The sequence below is a fragment of the Schistocerca piceifrons genome, chromosome 3, assembly GCF_021461385.2.
Source record: "Schistocerca piceifrons isolate TAMUIC-IGC-003096 chromosome 3, iqSchPice1.1, whole genome shotgun sequence".
NCBI lineage: Eukaryota > Metazoa > Arthropoda > Insecta > Orthoptera > Acrididae > Schistocerca > Schistocerca piceifrons.
In genome coordinates, this window is record NC_060140.1 from 661,288,635 (window position 1) to 661,314,685 (window position 26,051).

A 26,051-nucleotide genomic window follows, 5' to 3' on the forward strand; every position below is an offset into this window, starting at 1 on the left:
CCGTCGCGAGCGCACAATCAAGCAGCCCGCAACAAATGGTTCAAATGGCTCTGAGCAGTATGGGACTTAACAACTGAGGCCATCAGTCCCCTAGAACTTAGAACTACTTAAACGTAACTAACCTAAGGACATCACACACATCCATACCCGAGGCAGGATTCGAACCTGCGACCGTAGCGGTCGCGCGGTTTCAGACTGCAGCGCCTAGAACAGCTCGGCCACTTCGGACGGCAGCCCGTAACAGACGTCGTCAAACGTGTTCTTCATTTGGTTTCCTAAATCTGAACAAGAGAGTTACAAAAATTTGACATGGGGCCATAGTAAGGATCGAACCCGAGCAAAACGCTGAACAGTGTTGTGCGTTATTGTCTACGCTGTGAGAACTACCGACGTTAATTATAACTGGCGGGCCGCTTGAATTTGTGCGAGCATCGGCCTGATTGGCTAACTTCAATGCAAATGAACTCGGAAACGGCACAACGTATCGAATTTTTTCTTAACAATTATTTCTCAGCACAACCTACCCTGCAATGGCCTTACAAGCTTATCAGACTGTTTCTGACCACCCTATATAAAGACAAGTCATTGTTTAACTTTGTTACCAAAACTTTCTAATAGTTATTGACCAATTTACTTGAAACTTTTACACGACGCCCTAACTGAGATTAACATAGGCTGTATATTTTTTTAAAATATGTAATACAGAAGTATGTATTAAATAAAAAGAGGAAACGTTTTTACCAAAAATTTCGAAAAATTCTTGACCAATTTACTTCAAATTTTTACACGATCCTCTAATGAACACCGGGATGGACATAGGTTATATTTTTTTATACATATGATATGTAAATATATATATATTAATATACATATGGGAAAGGTTGTTACCAAAACTATCGAAAAGCGTTTGACCGATTCACTTTAAGGTTTTACACGTTACTGTACCAAACAAGAAGACGGTCGAAAGGTATAATTTTTTTACCAACAATGTACATGTTTTCGTTAAAATTGTCTCTTAGTAAGAAAATGCTGTGGTGTACTCTGCTGTGACAATGGGCGGTTTTGTTTTCTTTCTCGCATTCAATTACAACTACAATAGCAGGGCTTTAAACCATTATTTCTCGCATTTATGTTCGTTCATTATCTAGTTTTAAAGGAAAATTTTATACACAACAATGTGCTGCTTTGTTTTCTCCCTTGCAGAGGATTTTCACAGAAAACGGGAAAGTTGTATCTATGGCTAATCGACTTGTGATTAGAATACTAATATGGAATATGAATTTGCAATCAAAGAGAGGTGAGAAGAGGTGATGGACAGAGGGGGTGAGGGGGGGGGGTTGAGGAAACGGACATAGAGAGAGGAAGGAGGAGTTCGACGGAAAGAGTGGGAGGGGGTGATGGAGAGTAAGGGGCAGGAGCAGATGGACAGAGCGAGCAGGTAGGATATAATGGACAGAAGGAGGGGTAGGAGGAGAAGATGAAGAAAGAGAGGGGTTTTACGAAATGGAGAGCGGGATGAGAAATTAGATAGAGAGGAGGGGGAGGAGGAAGGACATGATATGATGAACATGAAAGGTGATAGAAGGGGGAGATGGACATCAGGGGGGGAGGAGGAAATGAACAGAGAGGGGAGAGAAGAAGATTGGAATGTGTATCCAGTTATCATACAAAGAGGTGCGCTAGTGTCATATAAAAGCAATGAATATCCAACTGAATATATAGTGAAATTCACCTAGGTTCTCACAGAAAAACGCCTTTAAAGCGCTACTCGATATTTTGAGGAGCGGAAATGTACTGTAGATCAAAGTAGTATCTCAGAGGTAATCCAAGTCGTCATTCTTGCTTGAAACCATAAATATCGTTTTCTCTATCCTGACGTGTAAACGATTAGCGGACTTCAGTTATTCTGTTTAATACTTTGCTGGGCATAAAAGTTACAAAGCGAGGAAGGATAGCAAATGACGAAATGGGCTGTACAATAGGAAGTACACATGGTTAAATTTCTTGGTAATTCGTGGGTATCGTGATGCGAGATTTAGTACACACATCTGCAACATGTGACAGCAACAACCTGTCTATTCTGGCTGGGCATAGAGTCGAACTGAGCAGGGATGACAGACACGGGTAATGCATTCTATGCAGCTTCAGTTCTACGCCAGAGTTAATCAATTGTAATGACTGGCGAGCGGTGGCATCCCAGTATCTCGGCAACCTATGGCCAGATGTTTCCAGTGGGTGAGACCTGGAGAAAGTGCTGTCCAGCGCAACAGTCGAGGTAGATCAGGACAGTCTCGTGCTCTTTCTGAAAAAGTCACGGAGATCTCTAAAATACGGCAAAGTCACCGCAAATAACATCTCATAAATTACCAGCTATGTGACCCAGAGGTGGTGTACACAGTGGCGCCCCATACCATTATCCATGGAGCAGGACCAGCATGGAAAAGAAGAATACAGTCTGGCAACGTTCATTCTCCTCGGAGCATCCACTCATGGGTACGACCATCGTGATGCAGAACGCAGAACCAGAACTCGTCTGAAAAGACGTTATGTTACTCAGGTGTCCACTATTTTCGTTAAGCCCACCAGTGTCTGCTGTGTCACTGAGAGCATCGACAAAGGTCGCCGTGCTGACAGTCCGTGTTATCCTCGATGTCATCGCATTGTTTTTGAGGATATATGTCTTCCTGCAAACAAGCCCATTTCCTGATTCGCGGTACCTGACATGGCTGTACGATTCTGCGCGATCAATTGAAAAATACGTCTGTCCTCTCGGACGCTATTCGCGTGCGGCCGTTGAGATCGTGCACAGCACTGAGTACAGGTTTTCTGAAGCCATCGATTTCATATTTGCAGTCGGGAGATCTCGATCAACGCGCGTAGCAATAAAGCGGCACGGTAAACCGCAGTTTGCATAGCCCACGGTCCTGTCGCTGTCGAATTACGTGTGCTAGCAGACGCTTCTCCTTCTTTCACGAGGCGTAACACGATCTTCCTACAAGGAACGAACATTCATACTCTTTTTCAATGACGAAATTGTCGCTTTTTTGTAGACATAATGTGGATGGCGTAAGTACTATTTACTTTGTGTAGTTGCGCTGAAATGCTAATCATTTGCATATAAAGGGATGTAATGTGCTTAATGCCGATGTCGTGTTCGTTAGACGTTGCATGACTGTGCTGCAATTACTTTTTGATGATATTCCGAAGAATCGACAAACATGACACACTTCATACCTCGTGTTGAGACATCTGCCGCCACCCAGGATAATCACTCAGTGACTTTTGAGTGCAGCTTTACAGCAGCATTTAATGGTAATGAACAGTTGTGCGATAATTCAAATAGCGCCGCCATCCAATATTTTCATATGATTTGCAAGCACTCCACCAGTGTAGACGTTTTCCACTTTTCTATTGTTTAATTGGGCTCCTGACTTTTAAGCGTCGAAAGCGCAGAGTCTGCAGCAGTGACTTCCGTTACAGCTGGCAACAAGGTGTTCGTTCTCTATCCTGTTTCTGTAATGACATCGTCAGTCTACCACAACACGCTAAACACAGCTTCTGGATAAACAGTATTATTTCCCTGATATTACTATAGATATAAAAACTATCTAATTACAAAAGTTGCTATATAAAACCAGAGGCCAGCGACCATTATGTAAACAATGAGCAAGTCTTATATTTCTACTGTCTTAAGTCGTTACGCCCATCCTCAGAACACCCGTTAAAATGAACATAATTTCCACGAAACTATAAGCACCAGATAACACCACTTTAAGAGTAAAAATACTTGAAAACATTCACAATTAAGCTTACATCGAGTATAAAATGCCTTAATGCAAGTTTTGTCACATAATTACTTTCTTGGCGTTGCTGGTCAACGGATGGCGGGCTGCCGTTTCAAAAACCAACTACCAATAGATGCCACCAGGTGATAAAGTCATGTGGTTGTAATGGCGTTGGAAATTTGCGTCAAAAGTCGACAGATATATTAAGAAAAAAATATTGCTTTTTGAACAACATCGTGTTCGCCGTTGACTGTAGAAGTTATTTACTTTGTTGTTGCAATTTCAGGCTTTCAGGCCATTATAAAGTGGTACTGCAAAAGTTAAAAAATATACAAGAAATTAAGCTCACAGCGTATATGCAGAGGTGCAACAAATGCCATCACAAAAATGGTAAAAAATAACATATCACATTCATTTTGCTTCATTGCATGTCATTGCTCCATTACATCATCAGAACTAAGCCTTTTGACTCTAGGAATACCGTAACATCAAACTCGTGCGAGACTCTGTACATTGTGATATGATGTAAATTAAGTGGATTGTTACCAACGTTAACATCCTTAACACAAATCGCCACAAATCAGTGTCATAACACACCGTTTACAACCGAAGCCATTGGCACGGATATATAGTCGCAAGTCAATTTTCTGTGCATTTATTAGAAGTAGTACATTACAGTGATAACAACTGTGAGCTTAATACCATGACGTTGTTTTACATCTTAAGTAGCTTGGGTGACCATGCAGAACACGGCAACTTACTTTGCGTATACATTGCAGATCATGAAAAATACACAAGGCAGAAAATGTTTGCGCACGAAGCAGCTAATAGTGCAGCTTAGTAAACTGAGAAATTTAGAACTGTGTGATGACCATGTTTATGCGATTCTGTGTATACACTTTGTGCTTCATTTCTTTGTATATTTTTTAGTTTGTGCAGTACAATTTGATAATGCCCCAAAGGCCGAAATTACAGTAGTAAATGATGTCCTCCAAAAAATTCTACGTGAGTGCGAACGCCGACCATGTGAAGTTAAAAATAATATTGTACAAATAATAGGACCAGACATTTGTAAGGAACATTAAAAACAATAGTGAAAAGTTTATAAACAAATAAACAAAAGCACAACAATATATCGCGTGACTCATTTAAGGACTGATCGAAAGGGAACGAAGGGTGGGCAGGGGGGAGCATATTGGCATATTTGATCAGTCACAAACAATTGTGCAGCCCCCCCCCCCCCCCCCCTATACAGATAGGGCATTAATGTTTTGCTGTCGTCTTCACTCATCATCGGATTACCTATAGCGTTATTGGACAAAGTTAGTCCTAAGGTACTCTTGTAAGTAACACTGGCGTCTTATAGCTTCAGTCAGTAAAAATACTCCCTCTGACGATCTAAAAACTAAATTAACTTCATGTACATACTCAGCTATTCCCATTGTCATGCGAGTTAGCCATTTTTTTTTAATTCGGCTTGGGCACCGTCATAAAAATATACTAACTCGGATAGCACAATATTACGTGAAACACATACTTTGCGATACTATTCACATCAACAGGGTCGCACCCCAAATCGTGCATATTCACTTGATGATCTCACCCCAGTCCTTAGGTGACGGGGAGTGGCTGCGCCACTTGTGATCGTCTGTCCAGCAGAGATATCTGTACCCTGACAGGTTCATTAGAAAATATGCACACGCAAGAACCGTGAGAGGGAGCAGGAGAGGCGTAAGCTTAGGGGGAATATCTTTACTGATTTATGATGTAACTCCTCTAACAAAAATTCAGAGAACAATGAAATACCTGGATAGAACATGCACTTACAAATGTCATCAAAAGAATGCTGACATTTTAGGCCACAACCAAAGTACAGAGGGGACAGTCACTGTGGATTTGATAGGTCATGCACTATACATTGATCAGCCAGAACATTATGACCACTCACCTACTACCGATGTAAAACAGTCCGTGAGATAGCAGCGTCACCTGGCGAGGAATGACTGCTAGTCAGACACACGCACTGTGCATGTAGTACCAGCGAGAGTGTTGTTAGTGTGTAGAATGGGGAAGGCGCGCGATCTACACCATGACATCGGCAACTACGATTGACATGGGAATATGACCATCGGTACTGGACGTTGGAGCAGTGGCAGAGCGTTGCATGGTGTAATGAATCCCGATACCTTATTCATCATACCGATGGGAGTGTCTTCTACGGAAACAGCTCCTTGTCACCTATACTACCTATACTACGGGACGGAGACAAGCTGGCGACGGCTGTTTTATGTCCAACGGAACATTCACGTGGGATCCATGGGTCTAGTGGAGGCACCATGATGACCTAGGAATATCGTACACTGGTTTACAGACCACAAACGCCCCTCCGTGATGATCATGTTTCTCGATCGCAGTGGCATTTTTGAGCAAAGTAATGCGCCATGCCACAAGGCCAGGAGTGTGATGGTGTGGTTCAAGGAACACAGTGGTGGGTTCCAATTGATGTGCTGGCCCCCAACTCGCCAGATCTGAACCCGATCGAACACATCTGGGATGTGATTGAACGTCGCGTCAGAGCTCATCGCCCCCTCCCGGGAATCAACGGGAATTAGGTGACGTGTGTGTGTAGATGTGGTGCCAACTCCTTCCAGCGACCTACCAAGAGCTCACTGTTTCCATGCCACGATACGTCGTCGCTATTATCCGTGTCGAATGTGGACATACCACCTATTGGGTAGGTAGTCATAAAGTTCTGGCTAATCAGTATATACAGGGTGTTACAAAAAGGTACGGCCAAACTTTCAGGAAACATTCCTCACACACAAATAAAGAAAAGATGTTATGTGGACATGTGTCCGGAAACGCTTAATTTCCATGTTAGGGCTCATTTTAGTTTCGTCAGTATGTACTGTACTTCCTCGATTCACCACCAGTTGGCCCAATTGTAGGAAGGTAATGCTGATTACGGTACTTGTGTTGACATGCGACTCATTGCTCTACAGTACTACCATCAAGCACATCAGTACGTAGCATCAACAGGTTAGTGTTCATCATGAACGTGGTTTTACAGTCAGTGCAATGTTTACAAATGCGGGGTTGGCAGATGCCCATTTGATGTATGGATTAGCACGGGGCAATAGCCGTGGCGCGCTCCGTTTGTATCGAGACAGATTTCCAGAACGAAGTTGTCCCGACAGGAAGACGTTCGAAGCAATTGATCGGCGTCTTAGGGAGCACGGAACATTCCAGCCTATGACTCGCGACTGGGGAAGACCTAGAACGACGAGGACACCTGCAATGGACGAGGCAATTCTTCGTGCAGTTGACGATAACCCTAATGTCAGCGTCAGAGAAGTTGCTGCTGTACAAGGTAACGTTGACCACGTCACTGTATGGAGAGTGCTACGGGAGAACCAGTTGTTTCCGTACCATGTGCAGCGTGTGCAGGCACTATCAGCAGCTGATTGGCCGGGTACACTTCTGCGAATGGTTCATCCAACAATGTGTCAATCCTCATTTCAGTGCAAATGTTCTCTTTACGGATGAGGCTTCATTCCAACGTGATCAAATTGTAAATTTTCACATTCAACATGTGTGGGCTGACGAGAATCCGCACGCAATTGTGCAATCACGTCATCAACACAGATTTTCTGTGTACGTTTGGGCAGGCATTGTTGGTGATGTCTGGATTGGGCCCCATGTTCTTCCACCTACGCTCAATGGAGCACGTTATCATGATTTCGTACGGGATACTCTACCTGTGCTGCTAGAACATGTGCCTTTACAACTACGACACAACATGTGGTTCGTGCACGATCCGCTCCTGCACATTTCAGTCGAAGTGTTCGTACGCTTCTCAACTACAGATTCGGTGACCGATGGATTGGTAGAGGCGGACCAATTCCGTGGCCTCCACGCTCTCCTGACCTCAACCCTCTTGACTTTCATTTATGGGGGCATTTGAAAGCTCTTGTCTACGCAACCCCGGTACCAAATGTAGAGACTCTTCGTGCTCGTATTGTGGACGGCTGTGATACAATACGCCATTCTCCAGGGCTGCATCAGCGCATCAGGGATTCCATGCGACGGAGGGTGGATGCATGTATCCTCGCTAACGGCGGACATTTTGAACATTTCCTGTAACAAAGTGTTTGAAGTCACGCTGGTACGTTCTGTTGCTGTGTGTTTCGATTCCATGATTAATGTGATTGGAAGAGAAGTAATAAAATGAGCTCTAACATGGAAAGTAAGCGTTTCCAGACACATGTCCACATAACATATTTTCTTTCTTTGTGTGTGAGGAATGTTTCCTGAAAGTTTGGCCGTACCTTTTTGTAACACCGTATATATATACAGGGTGTTTCAAAAATGACCGATATATTTGAAACGGCAATAAAAACTAAACGAGCAGCGATAGAAATACACCGTTTGTTGCAATATGCTTGGGACAACAGTACATTTTCAGGCGGACAAACTTTCGAAATTACAGTAGTTACAATTTTCAACAACAGATGGCGCTGCAAGTGATGTGAAAGATATAGAAGACAACGCAGTCTGTGGGTGCGCCATTCTGTACGTCGTCTTTCTGCTGTAAGCGTGTGCTGTTCACAACGTGCAAGTGTGCTGTAGACAACATGGTTTATTCCTTAGAACAGAGGATTTTTCTGGTGTTGGAATTCCACCGCCTAGAACACAGTGTTGTTGCAACAAGACGAAGTTTTCAACGGAGGTTTAATGTAACCAAAGGACCGAAAAGCGATACAATAAAGGATCTGTTTGAAAAATTTCAACGGACTGGGAACGTGACGGATGAACGTGCTGGAAAGGTAGGGCGACCGCGTACGGCAACCACAGAGGGCAACGCGCAGCTAGTGCAGCAGGTGATCCAACAGTGGCCTCGGGTTTCTGTTCGCCGTGTTGCAGCTGCGGTCCAAATGACGCCAACGTCCACGTATCGTCTCATGCGCCAGAGTTTACACCTCTATCCATACAAAATTCAAACGCAGCAACCCCTCAGCGCCGCTACCATTGCTGCACGAGAGACATTCGCTAACGATATAGTGCACAGGATTGATGACGGCGATATGCATGTGGGCAGCATTTGGTTTACTGACGAAGCTTATTTTTACCTGGACGGCTTCGTCAATAAACAGAACTGGCGCATACGGGGAACCGAAAAGCCCCATGTTGCAGTCCCATCGTCCCTGCATCCTCAAAAAGTACTGGTCTGGGCCGCCATTTCTTCCAGAGGAATCATTGGCCCATTTTCCAGATCCGAAACGATTACTGCATCACGCTATCTGGACATTCTTCGTGAATTTGTGGCGGTACAAACTGCCTTAGACGACACTGCGAACACCTCGTGGTTTATGCAAGATGGTGCCCGGCCACATCGCACGGCCGACGTCTTTAATTTCCTGAATGAATATTTCGATGATCGTGTGATTGCTTTGGGCTATCCGAAACATACAGGAGGCGGCGTGGATTGGCCTCCCTATTCGCCAGACATGAACCCCTGTGACTTCTTTCTGTGGGGACACTTGAAACACCAGGTGTACCCCCAGGATCCAGAAACAATTGAACAGCTGAAGCAGTACATCTCATCTGCATGTGAAGCCATTCCGCCAGACACGTTGTCAAAGGTTTCGGGTAATTTCATTCAGATACTACGCCATATTATTGCTACGCATGGTGGATATGTGGAAAATATCGTACTATAGAGTTTCCCAGACCGCAGCGCCATCTGTTGTTGAAAATTGTAACTACTGTAATTTCGAAAGTTTGTCTGCCTGAAAATGTACTGTTGTCCCAAGCATATTGCAACAAACGGTGTATTTCTATCGCTGCTCGTTTAGTTTTTATTGCCGTTTCAAATATACCGGTCATTTTTTAAACACCCTGTATATATATATATATATATATATATATATATATATATATATATATATATGTAACACATTAACTCATTTTCAAAGTAATCACGCATTTGAAGCAGTCTTATACACGTGATTTACTACCATATTTTTTGTAAATATTTTATAAATATTTTAAGTTATGTGTTGTATAGTTTATACAGATATTGCACTACCACACGTTTATCTTTAATTTTGTTGGGAGTCACTGAGTGTTCTCGTTATGAAATACTGGAAGAAAATAGTCTGGGCAATTTGCTCTCCATTTTAAGCAAAATCTAATTTATCACGTATCCCAACGTTTATGACGTCATATACCCTGAAACATGTGTCTTACAGTGATATAATTTTGCAGGGCCATTCGGTACAATATGCGGATATTTTCTACGAAATATGTTGCTAATGGAGTCGATAGCAAAGAAGAAATAAAGTAAAACGTAATGCCTGACGCTGAAGTTTGATTGCTCAAATGGCAAAAATGTAATAAGCGATAAACTTTCTTCCTCTCGGAATATTGTGGGATGTTTCAGCTAGGGGAAGTTTCGTGAAGGTTTAAAATTACGTGTAAAGTTTGTTGGAAGTTGCTAACTGTTCTCATTCTCAAATACTGCATGAATGTAGTTCGGAGTCAGAATGAGATTTTCATTCTGCAGCGGAGTGTGCGCTCATATGAAACTTCCTGGCAGATTAAAACTGTTTGCCGGACCGAGACTCGAACTCGGGACGTTTGCCTTTCGTGAAAGGTCCCGAGTTCGAGTCTCTGTCCGACACACAGTTTTAATCTGCCAGGAAGTTTCATAGTCCGGAGTATTTGCGCGCAGTCAGTTACGCTGCCTCCAGACAAGCACACAGTTTCTAACTGTAATACTTGTCTTCTCCTGTTAGACTTTTAACTTAAGATCATACCTCTTAATGGCAGCATTTTAAAATGTTTAAGTTGATAAATTTTTTGTTCCTCCTAGAATCCGTTAGCTAGGCAACCGGCAACTAGTAAAGAGTTGCCCAGATAGAGGTTTAGTAATACAGATTAAAGTACAATAAAGGTCGTTAAGTCTAAGGAGCGCCAACCCTTTTGTCCCTAAGGGATGTCCGCAAAACAGAATGCTCTCCATATTATATAGTAGTAGGACAGACGTTCCTTAAATAACGCCGAAGGCGTTAATATGGACGTTTTGAGCACTTGTGTACGTGTAATAGGAAACCTGGAGGGTTTCCAGCTATCCTAGTATATTTAAACTTGATACGTGTTTACGCTGTGAGTCGCAAGTAAGCCTGGGAAAACCAGATATTTACTTTTTTTTCATAAGGTGGCCGCTTCATTTCCATTTCAGTGGTGCATTTAGTAGGCGTATCATACGTAACAAGTCTACTCTGCGCTATAAGAGTGATCGTGACACAGCACTTTATACAGTCGTTCCTGCTAAGAAGCCATCAAGGTTATACGGCGTCCAAATGAGAAAGTCGTCATTTCATTTTCCTTTTCAGATTGAAACGTCCCCTTAGAACAATTATACAAGACTGTGCTTATACTGACACACAATGTTTTTAGCGCAACGCAATCTGACTTTCAAAATTCCCTACAAAAGAATGGCCCTGACTAACATTAAACTATACCTTTCACAAATCACTTACCTCACAAAAATCTTCGCTGCTCAAGCTACTGCAATACAGCGAGCGCCACTACTGCCAGCTAAATAAAAGATTCATACTATGGAAGGCACTAACTACTGATAAGGATAGTTAGCAAATGAAAGATATTAATAGAGAACGAACAATGTATTTACCTTGATATCATCATATATAAATATAGCAGTTCATGACAAATTACAAACCTCCGCCATCTCTCTGCCCACATCCACCACTGCTGGCGGCTCACCTCCAACTGCGCAACGCTACACGCTGTTCACAGCCAGCTGCCTAACACTACAATGGCGAGTATTACAACAATGCAAAGCAGCCACAGACTGCACACAGCACAGCCAGTGATTTTCATATTGAGCGCTACGTAACGTTGCCAATAAGAAAACATAAACAGCCTACTTACATAGAGAAAACATAAACAGCCTACTTACATAGCCCCCATGCTCCCCACAAAAATTTTTACAAATGGGATTGGGCAGTGGCCAATACAGATTTGAAAAATTTTTTTTTCATAATTACAATAACAAAGAAATCAAATGCACACACTTATTGATACAATGTTGATCAAAAGCTAAAATTGTCTCACAGTCCATAAAGACAGTCCTAATCGTACATAACAGGAGAATAGCAGTGTTTTTCTCAAAGTCTGAGCAGTAAAAGAAAATGCACACAGCACAGCCAGTGATTTTCATATTGAGCGCTACGTAACGTTGCCAATAAGAAAACATAAACAGCCTACTTACATAGAGAAAACATAAACAGCCTACTTACAAGATTTGACACAAATATTTTAAACAGGTGTACGAGGAAAACCGAAAGTTCGCAGGATCGAATCCCGCCTTTAGCCTAGGCTTCATCTTTCAGTTAAGTAAAGACTCGCGAGAAACAACACGCGGTTCGGATTCCGCGTTGAATAGGGGTCCCTTATCACCCTTAGGATTACTGGGGTAGATTAGTGAGACGCAAGTCGCCGTCGTGGCATCCGCTTTAAGAACTTGCAACAGGATGTTGAGTCACATAGAGTTATTATTACTATCTATGAACGAAAGAAATTAAATAATAAATTAGGACAGATTAAATCAAAATGACAATGCATTGTCGCTCTGGTTAAGTGATGTAAGATTACTAGTGATCACTGCATACATCAGTATTACGTTTTCATAATATGAATGCAAAGCGAATGGTACGAATTTTTAACAAACACCTACTGTCAACAAATGAGACCATTGTATATTAAATTTAGTGAATTTGACAATGGCAACATCAGATTACAAGATCGTACGTTGACCTGCATGTCAGGAGATTCGTGTGGCTTGCCACAGATGGCAGATAATCCTGTTTTATAAAATCGGAAGGCGTCCGACCCCACGTCCTAGATGAGGTTTTGATGTCCAACGCTTTGTTATTCGCAGATAGTTTCACCAACATTCGTCAAATCTCAACAGATATTAATGGAAGAAAAATGTGAGTCTCAAATAAGCCACGCCTATTCCGTCACGAATCCTCTCAGCCATCTCAACCAGACTCTTTTCAAAGAGAAATAGACTTGCCAACTTCACTGACATGAGAAATTTCCCCATTCCCTGCTCACGTAGTTGTGCAGTAACTTCATTTTATTCCTCTCCTATCGCTCCTCATTCCTTCCAAATGTATTGGTGGGATATTTTCCATAGTAGATGGTTCAAATGGCTCTAAGCACTATGAGACTTAACATCTGAGGTCATCAGTCCCCTAGACTTAGAACTACTTAAACTACTTAAACTAACCTAAGGACATCACACACATCCATGCCCAAGGCAGGATTCGAACCTGCGACCGTAGCAAGCAGCAGCGCGGTTCCAAATGAAGCGCCTGGAACCGTTCGACCACAGCGGCCGGCTTTTCCATAGTAGAGAGTTAATCATTACGCACGCTGAGCATTCATTATATAGACCTGAATTCCTCACAAATGACTGTTGCCTTGTTTGGCAGTCGCATTAAGTGACTTCAACAGAAACACACGTAAAAACTATCTGAAGTCATAACTCGGTGATGGTATTGTACTTCCGGATTTTAGTTTGGAGGCTTGTTTGAGGCAACTCTCCACGCTATTCGATTGTGTGCAAACCTTTTCATCTCTTCGTAACTAGTGCAACGTACACGGACTGATCATCCTCACTGTTGTCAAACTTAGGTTTTCCTCTGCAGCTTTAACCCCCCCTCCCCAGACATAGGCACACATCATTTTATTACTAAATTAACTTTTACGTAGTGCCTCAAGTTGTGCCCTGGAGCTCTTTTTTTTACTACAATTCTACTCAACACCTCTTTATTGACAATTCGTTTTTCTTCCCTAATAACCAGCATTCTTCTCTAACACCACATTTCGAAATCCCGGTGATGATACATCCTTCAGTAAAGATCCAACACACTTGTGGCTGATAGATGTTTTTAACTTACTGATACATATTTTTAAGACCTTATTAGACATGATTATTACTGCAAAGCATGGTTGTACAACCAGTGCGGCGAAAAACTGTTTCAGTTCTGTAATAAAGAAACCTTTCAAAAGTTTATGATTTTGCGCTATTAGACGAAAATTATATTTTAAAATGCCTGAAGAAATTCATGGCACACGTAGAGCTCTAGATTTTTTTGTATGATTTTGCGCAGAAGTTCTTATTTTAGTAGTGATATAATTATTGTTCTACACATATATTGTTGTACACTTAAGTCCGATGACATGTTTTTCCACATTATGCTAGACTGCACAGCTATATTTCTTCATCCATTAGTGTACCCTATGTAAGTAGGCTGTTTAGGTTTTTGTATTAGTAACCCACGTAGCGCTCTGTATGAAAATCACTGGCTGTGCTGTGTGCAGTCTGTGGCTGGTTTGCATTGTTGTTGGCTATTGTAGTGTTGGGCAGCTGGATGTTAACAGCGCGTAGGGTTGCGCAGTTGGAGGTGAGCCGCCAGCAGTGGTGGATGTGGGGAAGTGAGATGGCGGATTTTTGAGAGCGGATGATCTGGACGTGTGTCCATCAGAAACAGTACATTTGTAAGAATGGATGTAATGAACTGTTGTATATATTATGACTTTCGAACACTAGTAAGGTAAATACATTGTTTGTTCTCTATCAAAATCTTTCATTTGCTAAATTTGCCTATCAGTAGTTAGTGCCTTCAGTAGTTTGAATCTTTTATTTAGCTGGCAGTAGTGGTGCTCGCCGTATTGCAGTAGTTCGACAAACGAAGATTTTTGTGAGGTAAGTGATTTGTGAAAGGTATAGGTTAATGTTAGTCAGGGCCATTCTTTTGTAGGGATTATTGAAAGTCAAATTGCGTTGCGCTAAAAAATATTTTGTGTCAGTTTAAGCTCAGTCATGTATATTTTTTCTAAGGGGACGTTTCACCTACATCCGTCTGAACCTGCTTATTGTACACTGCTGGCCACCGTAAATGCAACACCAAGAAAGACAGGAGGTAGCACAACAAAATTTATTTTGTAGATAACATGTTGACCAAGTATCAAATGATTACGTTTACAGACGTCTGTGACATGTGGTTCCTGCCAGAATCAGTAGCCAGAGTAGCCGCCATTGTTGGAGATCACCGCTGCCACACATCTCGGCATTGAGTCAAAGAGACGTTGGATGTGTTCCTGGGGTACAGCAGCCCAAGCAGCTTCCACACGTTGCCAAAGATCATCTGGTGTGGCAGCTGGGGATGTAATCTGGGTCACTCGTTGAGCAACGATGGACCACATGTTTTCTATCGGCGAAAGATCCGGAGAGCGAGCCGGCCAGGGAAGCACTTCAATCTGGTTGTTGACGAAGAACCTTTGGACAATGCGTGCCACGTGTGGTCGCGCATTATCCTATTGAAATATGGCTGTGGCCGAGCCCTGAAGGTAAGGAAGGACAACTGGCTCCAGCACCTCGGATATGTAGCGCCGGCTATTTAAAGTACCGGCAATGCGTACTAGAGGCGTGCGAGAGTAATATCCAATACCGCCCCATACCATAATACCCGATGCAAGACCAGTGTGGCGGTGCATACTGCAGCTGTCCAGCATCCTCTCTCCACGGAATCTCCACACTCGAATCCGACCATCGTGGTGCTGCAGACAGAAGCGTGCCTCTTCAGTAAAGACAACGTCATTCCATTCTGCCGTCCACATACGTCTGTCATCACACCATTGGCGACGGAGACGTCTGTGGTTCTGCGTCAATGGTAGACGAAGCAATGGACGTCTTGCGGACAGACCACTCTGCTGTAAACGGCGTCGAATGGTACGCGCAGACACTGGATGATGCGTTACAGACGCAATGTGCTGTGCTATGGTTCGGGATGTCACTGAGCGATCCGTCACTGCCATGCGCACAATTTGCCTATCAGCACGTGCAGTGGTGCACCGAGGTGAATGCGATCAACCACATCGGTCCGTCGTACCCTTCTGCATCCAACGGTCACATATCCGCATTACAGTTGTTTGGTTTCGTCCAACACGACTAGCGATTTCTCTGTATGATGATCCACAATCTCGGTTAGCCACTATCCTTCCTCTGTCGAACTCGGATACTTGATCAAACGATGTTCGCTGTTGTCTACGAGGCATAACTGATCGTCTTGTGAAACAACCACAAGGTAAACACACGTGCCGAACGTACACTCGTCGAAATCGCCAAGCCTTAAATGGCGCTATGAGGTGGCGCCACAGGCGCGCGTGATGTGCGTCTGTGCTGAAATTCTAATCAGTTGGATATCTCATCGCTGCAAACCCATGGTGTAAATTTCACTTGATTCGGATGCTTCCTTCAGGGTGTTGCATTTACGGTGGCCAGCAGTGTATTTACCACAATCGAAATGTCTTTATGTTGTCTTGGTTCTAACTTACTTTAAGTGGCCAACACTAGACAATGTTGTCACACACACGCGCACACGCACACACACACACACACACACACACACACACACACACACGATGTTAAAGGACATGTTGGTAGCAACGACATATTTTAAAATGGTAAACTCTACCCAAAACTTTATTCTTAAAGATTCGTCAATGGGCACTTTACATTATTTTTTCCAGATTAAGTGCATTTAACATGCTTTAGCTTTAACTTCCGTGCTGGGTGGATTAACGAAGCTTTCCTGCGAAACCCTCCAAAAATAGATTTAAAAGGTCCGAATTGTTTCAGTGTTCGATACGACCTGCATTAGCAATTTTTCCACTGATAAAGTACAACAACCACAAAGATTAATCTAATAACATTAATTTTAGCAAGCGCCTTACAATAGCAGATAAACAATACTCTATATGGTCCTTAATGTCTCTACGACCCAGTCACGTATAAATTTACGCAAAATATGGTAAGGGTCACAACATAATATTGGAAGTGTTTACATGCTTAAATAAGCATTCACATTTATCTGATTAGCAACATGATGAATGAAAATACTGCTGACAGATGGTAAAACTTCGTTTTAGTTTACCGTACTATCAGTTCCCCGGCTTACAGCCGCCTCTTCAGTGATGTTTTTAATAATCATGACCTTTCTCTAGATTAACAGGTAAAAAATTTAAAGGGAACGACCAGCTACACTTAAAGTGTAAATGGGTCAACTAAAATAATACGACTAATCTGTATATCTGGTGAACGCACTCAGTTAATTTGTCTAGATTGATTCATTTTGTCTCTACCAACTTGAGATGATGACCGACACATGGTAAATATAAGAAGCAATTTAATACAGTTATGAAATTGATGTACGTAACTTGGAAATTACTATAGTATGTAACACATATCGGCAGACCGACCTATACCCTGAAAATAAGTTCCTCCAAAAACTTCCCGTTTGTCTGGATGCTCCGCTGAAGGAGTCACTGGAAAGCTTCCATAACAAGCATTGACAGATCCTGCAGAATGACGATTATTTCGTCAGTCGTCAGCGAACGATTGGCAAAGACCCTCTGGGGGAAACAACCCGGAGCTGTTAAATCTGAGGAACGGGATATATGGGCCCCGCAACGAACTTGTGACATCACACTAGTCGCCTCGAGACCGACGAGTATACGTGCCTTGCAACGGTTTTGTGACGTCATACTACTTGGCTTGTCCGTCATACTTCGCGAAAGCTCGTCTCCGTGCAACGCCCACGGGAAATCAATATTTAATTGAAAAGGTACCCACTGAAGGTCTTAATTTTGTCGTGTGCTGTCGAAAACGTGCATACATTTAAACACACAGTAAAGAATTATTAAACTCGTCTGCAATAGTTACTCGCTCCCCGCCAGAGACGGCTGCTGGCACTCTTAAGACCTGCAGCTTTACGTCCTGTGACGTACGCGTCACGACCCGTTTTTCTCGCTGACCGCGAGTCACCACGCCCGACATACATCGCGAACGCTCTACTACGTCCGCGACCATACGGAGATCAGTATGGCAGTGGGCAGATGCCCAGCAAAGTTCTTAACTTTGTGCTACGTTGTCGAGAGTATGAATCTGTTTAAATGCGCAGCTACAAAGTGTTAAAGTGGTCTCAAATAATAACTCCCCCCCCCCCCCCTCCTTTCACTGGAGATGGTCGCTGCGACTCGTTAGACCTGTAATGTCACGGGCTGTGACATACACCTCAGGATCCGTGCATCAAACAATTTAGAAACCTTTCTCGGTATAGCGTGCTGTGTGAGCCATTGCATCCTCCTGCTGAAACCGAATGTTACTCAGCAACCTCTTGCCTGCAATTCCGGGTGACATTCTGCTACATCTTGGAGCAGCAGTCTGCAATCACAGCTGCTACTTCTTCGAGGTGATCCTCGAAAAAATAGGGACCAGTAACCCCAAGCATAACAACTGCACAGCATATAACAACTTCTGGACTCGTATGATGCATTTTATGTAAATTTCTTAGATTTTCCGTAGACAAACACCGAAAATATTGCTTATTAACAAATCCAGTCACGGAAATGTTTTCTTCTCAGTCAATCATTCCAAGAATGTCAGTGAAGTTGGCAGGTCTATTTTGTCCCTCGACTCGTGTACCGCTTGCATTTTATGAAGATGAAACTTCAAATCAACCAGTAAGAGGCCCAACAAACGTAGCGACAGTCGTAATGTTGCAGAGCTGAACGTCCGAGGCTGTGTTCGAATGATACGCCACTCGTTCCAGGTTCTCGCATGTTCAAATAGTTTTTCCCTGGCTTGGTATCCGTTGGTATAAAACACTACCAGTAGCCCTTCAGTGTCTCAACCCCGTAAGGAAACGGTGCCAAATCGTGATCATTACCAGGCAGTTGCCATCCCCACTGAGCGTGCGTGACAGAACCAGTTCGGAAAAAGGTTTCCACAAGCGTAATTTGTCTGCACAGAACGCCGCTCCATGACATATTACTTGCCTAGTTCCCTGCTATTCAGCGATGTATGCTTGTGCAGTGTTCAACGCGCTTTGGTCAGGGTTGCCAACTGCAGATGGTGGATACAATATGCCCCCACTTTCCATATTTATATGTAACCGTCTTGTAATCAGTTGAGCCGGCCGTGGTGGCCAAGCGGTTAAAAGCGCTACAGTCTGGAACCGCGCGGCCGCTACGGTCGCAGGTTCGAATCCTGCCTCGGGCATGGATGTGTGTGATGGCCTTAGGTTAGTTAGGTTTAAGTAGTTCTAAGTTCTAGGGGACTGATGACCTTAGCAGTTAAATCCCATAGTGCTCATTGTGTTTTTCTGTGTATATTTGTTAATGATGAAATATCTACATTTTTAATCAACGGCTAAATTTTCTTAGCACCTCAACAACAGAATCAAACTTCACAGACCTCCACTGCCTTCTGGAGGAATATATTTAATTAAAGCATTTACTCAGCAAAAGCGAGGAGTAATTCGTAAATTATTTAGCTACATGCCACAGACATTATTGTTAAGTGCATTATCTCCCTAATGGTATTTATTGTGTATAACAGAAATGAACTTGTATTTGAGCAATCACTTTTCCCCCTTGTACATGGTTCAGAATACGGCTTTGTGTTCAGTGCAAAACATAAAGCAAGAAACCGAGACGCCTCATAAAGACAAGAAAAACTAAAAATGCTTCCCATAAGCGACGTGTTCTACAAATTTTCCCATTATCTGGATACGAGGATTACTGTTAAGTGCATAACATGTACCAGTGTTCCAGGTCTAAAAGCTTGCAGAAAACTAGTATCTTAGATGAGGATCCCTGTGGTCATATTAACATCTACTGTTTGTTCCTACTGCTGGCTTAGTATTCGTAAGGAGCTGAGACAGATCTCCTCCTTCCACCTCCTTCCGTCCCCTGCCCATAATCCACGATGCCTCGGGCAGTATTAAGAATAATGTGTTTAGTAGAATGTAATCGTAAGTGTACTATAGTCCTGTTCCTTATGTTTCAGAGCTTGTGACTATGTTGTTTTTAAAGAATTTTGACTTTTCGCAACTCAGTACTAATCAGATACAATTTTAAATTTCAAATATTGTCAAGCTATGTTATCTGGATAAATTGTTGTTTATTAATATTTTGATTAATTTTTAGATGTGAGGTTGACCGTTAAATGTGATCTAAACTAGTTACCATGTGTGACTATTTGCAACTGAGACTGTTACCATAAGGATTTATTAAAAAATTATACAGCTGCGGCATCTCTCGAGACAATATGTCACTTATTATTAAAACAGCAGGTATTACATCCGTGGTGTCCAAGGAGGAATGGTCAGTATTGAGATATTAGGGAGTGTAAAATATTTTGACTTCGTTTTACAAAAAAGAGGTGGTCATAAAGTTGTGTTTTGGTTAAGAATTCCCAATTATATTTACAAGAAACGGCTGTTGCATTGCTTTGCTTGACAAATAGCTACTTCAATTTCGTAGCATTTTGACGTTTCAGTAAATTCGGCTCCAACTATCTTCTTTCAGGAAATGCCTTCTTATAATTGTTCCTGTCTCTGCTTCGGCTCTAAGGATAATAATATATTATAAAATCTGTAATCATTTTAGGCCTTTAGTAAAAGCTTTTAAACTAGCAATCCTCATTTGCAGCAGAACGTCTTTTTCCTAATATTACACAAATAATGATATTTCCTGTTTTTCTTTTTCCAAACACAAATAGTTTCTTCCACTTTCAAAATCAGAAAATTCAGAACCGTGACTAATAGAAGTAAGACAAGGCTGGAAACTGTCACTCGCATGAATAACTTCAGTGGAAATGGTCGAGAAATGCTGCCTTTTGAAATCCCAACTCTGCGTGCTGTTCTAAAGTATAGGCTTCCACGAAGAGAGCAGAGTGGTGAGAATGTCAGGAATTACCCCCACTCTTGCAAAGTAAATTTATCCAAAAGTGCTTGAAAAGTGGCAGCTAACAAATAGTTGTTTTGTGGTGCCAATTTTAAATTCTAGATTCACAGTCCTGAAGAACTTAGAAGAAAACTTGGAAAAGACCAAAACATATCACTTACCACAGGAAAAATGGAGTTGAAAGAGGCTCGCTCCCATAGCAACGTTAGAGAAGTTGCTTGACGTCCTCAACTGCAGGTGTGAGGTTAAGCTATGTTCAGAATTTGCGGGTCCATGTCAGTTGATGCTAACTGTAAACATCTCTTGCTCTTGTTGTAAGGTCGTGAAGATCCCTGTCAAAGAACTGGTGTTTATTAAAGGTCAAAGAGAGGAAGTTAGATCTGTTGGACTGCATCAGATTTGGTTACCAGATATATCTAAGTACAGAAGACGAATTAGAAAGCGGAAGAGGCAAGAAAATGAATTAAGAAGAATTTCTGGATATAAGCAGAAAATGAAGGAAGAGTTAACATTACAATGAAATGAAATCCTTTTCGCCGAAAAAAGTTTCAGAGGCAACTGATGTTAAAAATGAAGATTCTGAAGACCTTCGCAGATATCATGTGATGACTCTGATGTACCCTCAACTTGAAGTACAAGTTAGTGTAATACTTTACACTTGTGCACTGTTGCATTGCAAAAATTAGGTATGGCGTCAACCTACGTGCTACGACCGCCGTTACAACAGCTACATAGTGGATGCTGGATTAATTACTGAAGGAGACAGGAGACTCACAGTTGATTACTATAAAGTAAATAGGGCTCCAGTGAAAATCATGAATCACTTGAAGCATTTCATGATCGATGTAGGATAGGAAAGATTGAATGCATCTTCTTTGATGGACGTCAAGATTCCACTAAAGATCTTTTACAAGCAGGTAACTAAAGTAATCAGTTTCCAAGTACTGTGAAAGAAGAGCATTATACTGTCTGCAGTCAGGCCGGTGGACGGTATCTTTTTCATTTTACTCCAGAGAAAGACTTTAAAAAAGGATATCCGCTGCAGTTATTGTTAACCATCTTGTGGATTTTTTGAAGAAAAGCAGCACTGGTAAAAGTATGCAGACTAATGGTGATGACTGAACGACTTTTAACACGGGTTGGGAGGGAGGAGTCATGCATTGAGTTGGAACAATGCTGAATCGTAAACTCATCTGGTTGGTTTATGCTCTTCGTACTAATGAGTATCTTTGAGCCACTTGATCAAACATTTGGATGGGAAAACTTTGTCTAACAGCAATTGGAGTGCTAAGTTTGGCAACATCCTTGGCAGTGTAACAGAATTTGAAATTAATCCCTCATTTCTCAGAATTTTCCTTACAGAGCCTCTGGTTTCAACGAGTGAAACTGTTGTCAAAGATCTCTCTACATATCAGGCTTATGGTTACAGAATAATTCATGCTATAAAGACAGGCCCACTTCCAACTGATACGGCAGTATTAGAAACTGGTCATGTAAGCCACTCTCGATGATTAACAAACGCAAATACGATTTGAAAATATGGCCTTAAAAGCAACAACTATATGACGTTTCAACTGCTTTCGGAATACATTGTTGCCGTTTATATCCCTGCTGGTTTACAATGAATTCTAAATTCTTTTGGATGGAAGGACCCCTCGACATTCTTTATCAACTGAAGCTCCTAAAATCCCAGAAGAAGGCAGAGGCAGATACTGTTTTGCCAATAATCAAACATTCATCATTGTTCACATTTAGCGAAATGTGCTTCAGATACTTTTATGCACGGAAGACCATGAAGAAAGGAAAACAGAGATCCAGAAGATAACTGAATTGAAAAATGAAGATGATGATATACGAGGAGGCTTATCTGTTCGCCCTAGAGACACCTGTAGTAAATCCATATACGACTTCACTTTTGTAACTGATAGACAGGTTAGAAACAGTATATGAACCTTCACTAACTTGTAAACTCAAAACATCAGAAATAAGGAAGTTTGTCCGATAGCCAGTGCAAGTTAAAAAGTAGCCATGTCATGGACAGTACACATAGAGATGTGTAGAACAAGGAACAGAGGCTTCTGGCAAAGTGTGTACTCCTGAGGAACCAGAGGGGTACGTTAGAGGCTACAAAGCACGCAGAAGAATGATTTCTAGGAACGAATCGAAGCAAGATCTGATGAATATTGTTGATTGAAGCTTTTTACGTTTTTTGCTATGTGTTTCAGTGATTGATAAGAGAGACGGAATATAAAGAAAATTATTTGACTTCATTAAACCATTTTTTGAGAAAATTTTGCTTTAGTTGACATTAATTTATGTCCTTTTGTTGGAAATTTACATAAACATTATAGCAAAGCGCAAATTTGCTGAGATAAATGTTCTTCAATAAAGAAAATCCTTTTAAATTAGGATATTACACATCAAAACGCACGTTTTTGGATCCCCTCAGTCACAAATATCACGATTTTTTATTTTTTATCTCTAAAATGACACTCCCTATTCAGATATATGACAGGAACAATCATTTGAAGTAAAAAGATCTTGTAAGAATGGGCTCTAAAAGGCTATCTTAAGGGCTATGAGCACTTCTTCAATGGAAGAGACGTGATTCACAATTCTGAAGATGTTCAGTAAAAGAGAAGTATTTCACGGTTGCAAAGACGAACAAGTGCTCATAGTTCTTAAGGTAAGCGCTTTTAGAGCCCGTGTATATATATATATATATATATATATGGTTTTAGGGCGCAAAACTGCTACGGTCATTAGCGTCCAATTTTTCTTGTTTTGATCCTTACTACTACTTCTCTAGATATGTAAGGCAAAGAGTTTGCAGTAGAAAATTTTTTTTTCACATTATTGAAGAGGGAGAAGTGCACATAGCTCTTAAGGGTTGCATTTTAGAGTCCATATTTACAACTTACTAGGCATTTTACTTCTAATGATTGTTCCCTTCATATCCCTGGATACTCACCATTCAAATGGTTCAAATGGCTCTGAGCACTATGGGACTTAATATCTGTGGTCATCAGTCCCCTAGAACTTAGAACTACTTAAACCTAACTAACCTAAGGACATCACACACATCCATGCCCGAGGCAGGATTCGAACCTGCGACCGTAGCAGTCGCGCGGTTCCGGACTGCGCGCCTAGAACCGCTAGACCACCGCGGCCGGCTGCTCACCATTCCTCGTGGGACACACTGTATAACTAAGGCAGCAATAGCCTTCCTGAAAGTATAGCTTCCAGCTGCTTTTGTCATATAACTTTCAGTCTGCTTAAGCAAAACAGTATACAGTATTACGTTAACACGTTACTGTCGTAGAAGTGCACAGCTTGAGTTTCTAAGGGGGGGGGGGGGGGTTGCTCTTTTGTGTTGAATTTCCATTGTATTTTATTGCGTACGTCATTAGATTCTGTCCACATTCCTAAACGGTGTCGCTCATGACAGGATCTGTAGAACGCAACGAATGATTGACAATGCATCTCACAAAATACCATTGTGTTGGAAAGTATAAGTGTCACTAACTCAAATTTTTCGGCAGCTGTTTAAAATCTTGTATTACCTCTGCATTGTGATGTGTGGTACGCAATTATGTCATTAGTACTTTGCGTCAAATGGCAAGTGAAAATTAAAAAACTGATCTTTCTTCTGAAGTAACTGTTTGAATTATCTACCAGATTAATAAGTTAAACAATAGCGATTTGAATATTGCCTCACCCTTACTGAGTGTAGAGTAGTGTGATGAGCGGCGTGCAGAGTGGTATCTCAGTAACGGGACACAGGGTGATCTGTTCCAGATACGGTGGCGGCGCCGTCGCACAAGCCCAAGAGGCGTGCCTACCTGCTCAAGCGGAAGGCGCTCACTACCGGCTTCTTCGACACTGGCCGCGCCAAGGACGCCGACAAGGACAAGGGTAAGCGCCGGGCCCACAAACACCAGTCTCCGCAATAATAATTACTTGTTGATTAAGGTTGAATGACAGTGGCAAAATTGTGATGTTCGTCTACCAACGTTACATGCCGTCAACAACAACTACTGTGCGTTCGGGACTATAGATGTAGATAACATTGGAAGTTCGAAATAAAGTTGGCAGAACTGCTTTTTTAATAGATTTGCGATTTTTTTAAGTCGTTCTGCTCCCGCGTGCCATTTAACAATGTGAATAGTTAATGAAAGTTTAGCGTTTAGATTCGCGCTAGGATGCCGCCACTGCACGGCGAGCGGCGACTGGTCTACAGCCATGCTGGGAAGGCCAACGCCCTCGCCGACTCCTTCGAGAAGCAGTTCCAAGCGGCAGAACCCCAGGATGAAGAGCATGAAGAGGTAGTCAGTTGTCAACTGGCTGTCTTCCTCAATGCCGATGAGGACCCAGAAGACGAACCCATACATTTTGCCCCCGAGGACGTGGCAAGAGTAATTAGGTCCCTCCCTACAAAAAAGGCGCCAGGACAGGACAGTGTCACTAATCAGTTAGTCAAAAATCTCCCACCCACAGCAATCACACACCTCGCGAACATCTTCAACGAGATTACTCGATCCCGCGAGTTCCCACCTTGCTGTAAACATGCGGAAGTGGTCGCGATACACAAACCAGGGAAAGACCCTCTATTCCCGCAGCACTGCAGGCCGATTAGCCTCTTGCCAACTCTCAGCAAGATCTATGAGCGCCTCCTGCTAAAACCCCTACAGGAACGTATTACAAGAGAGCAACTCCTGCCGGATTTCCAATTTGGGTTCCGGCAGAACCACTCTGCCCCACAACAGGTCATGAGAGTGGTTGAAGCAGCCACAGAGGGCTTCAACCACAGAGGCTACTGTGGGATAGTGCTACTAGATGTAGCCAAAGCCTTTGACTCAGTATGGCATAGAGGGCTACTATACAAGTTGTACACACAAGGATTCCCCGGGAGCATAGTTAAGCTGATCAAAAGCTATCTCACGAATAGGAGTTTCTCTGTCAAAGTAGAAACTGCCACCTCCACCAAAAGGCGTATTCGTGCTGGGGTGCCACAAGGATCGGTCCTGGGGCCCGTTTTGTACAGTCTGTACACCGCGGACACTCCAACGGCCCCCCTGGTGCACACTGCGCAGTACGCAGACGACACAGCGTTCTACACGAGAAATGCGAACAAGGACCTGGTCATCCGTAGACTACAAAGGGTTTTAAACGACACTGAAACTTGGGCCCGTCGCTGGAGCATCACCATCAACTCTCAAAAGACACAGGCAATGCTGATTACCTGTAGGCTGGGAAGGCGCGAACCTTCTCAACGTCCCCTCCTCCATCTTCACCTAAATGGAACCCAACTCCCTGGCGCAGAACCGCCAAGTAGCTTGGCGTAACCTTGGACTCTCGTCTCACGTGGAAACCCCACGTGAACGAGGCCCACAGGAAGGTCTGCGCTAGGGATGTCCATCC

General features: G+C 42.6%; 1 protein-coding gene across 1 annotated transcript in view; it reads left to right on the top strand.

Moving 5' to 3' along the window:
* The window catches only part of LOC124788950, a 462,645-nt gene that overhangs the window by 226,799 nt on the left and 209,795 nt on the right, over positions 1–26,051 (top strand). Inside the window, exon 3 of the mRNA XM_047256237.1 lies at positions 24,429–24,545. Within this exon, the coding sequence (XP_047112193.1) occupies positions 24,429–24,545 (117 nt within the window). The remainder of the gene's footprint in view (positions 1–24,428; positions 24,546–26,051) is intronic.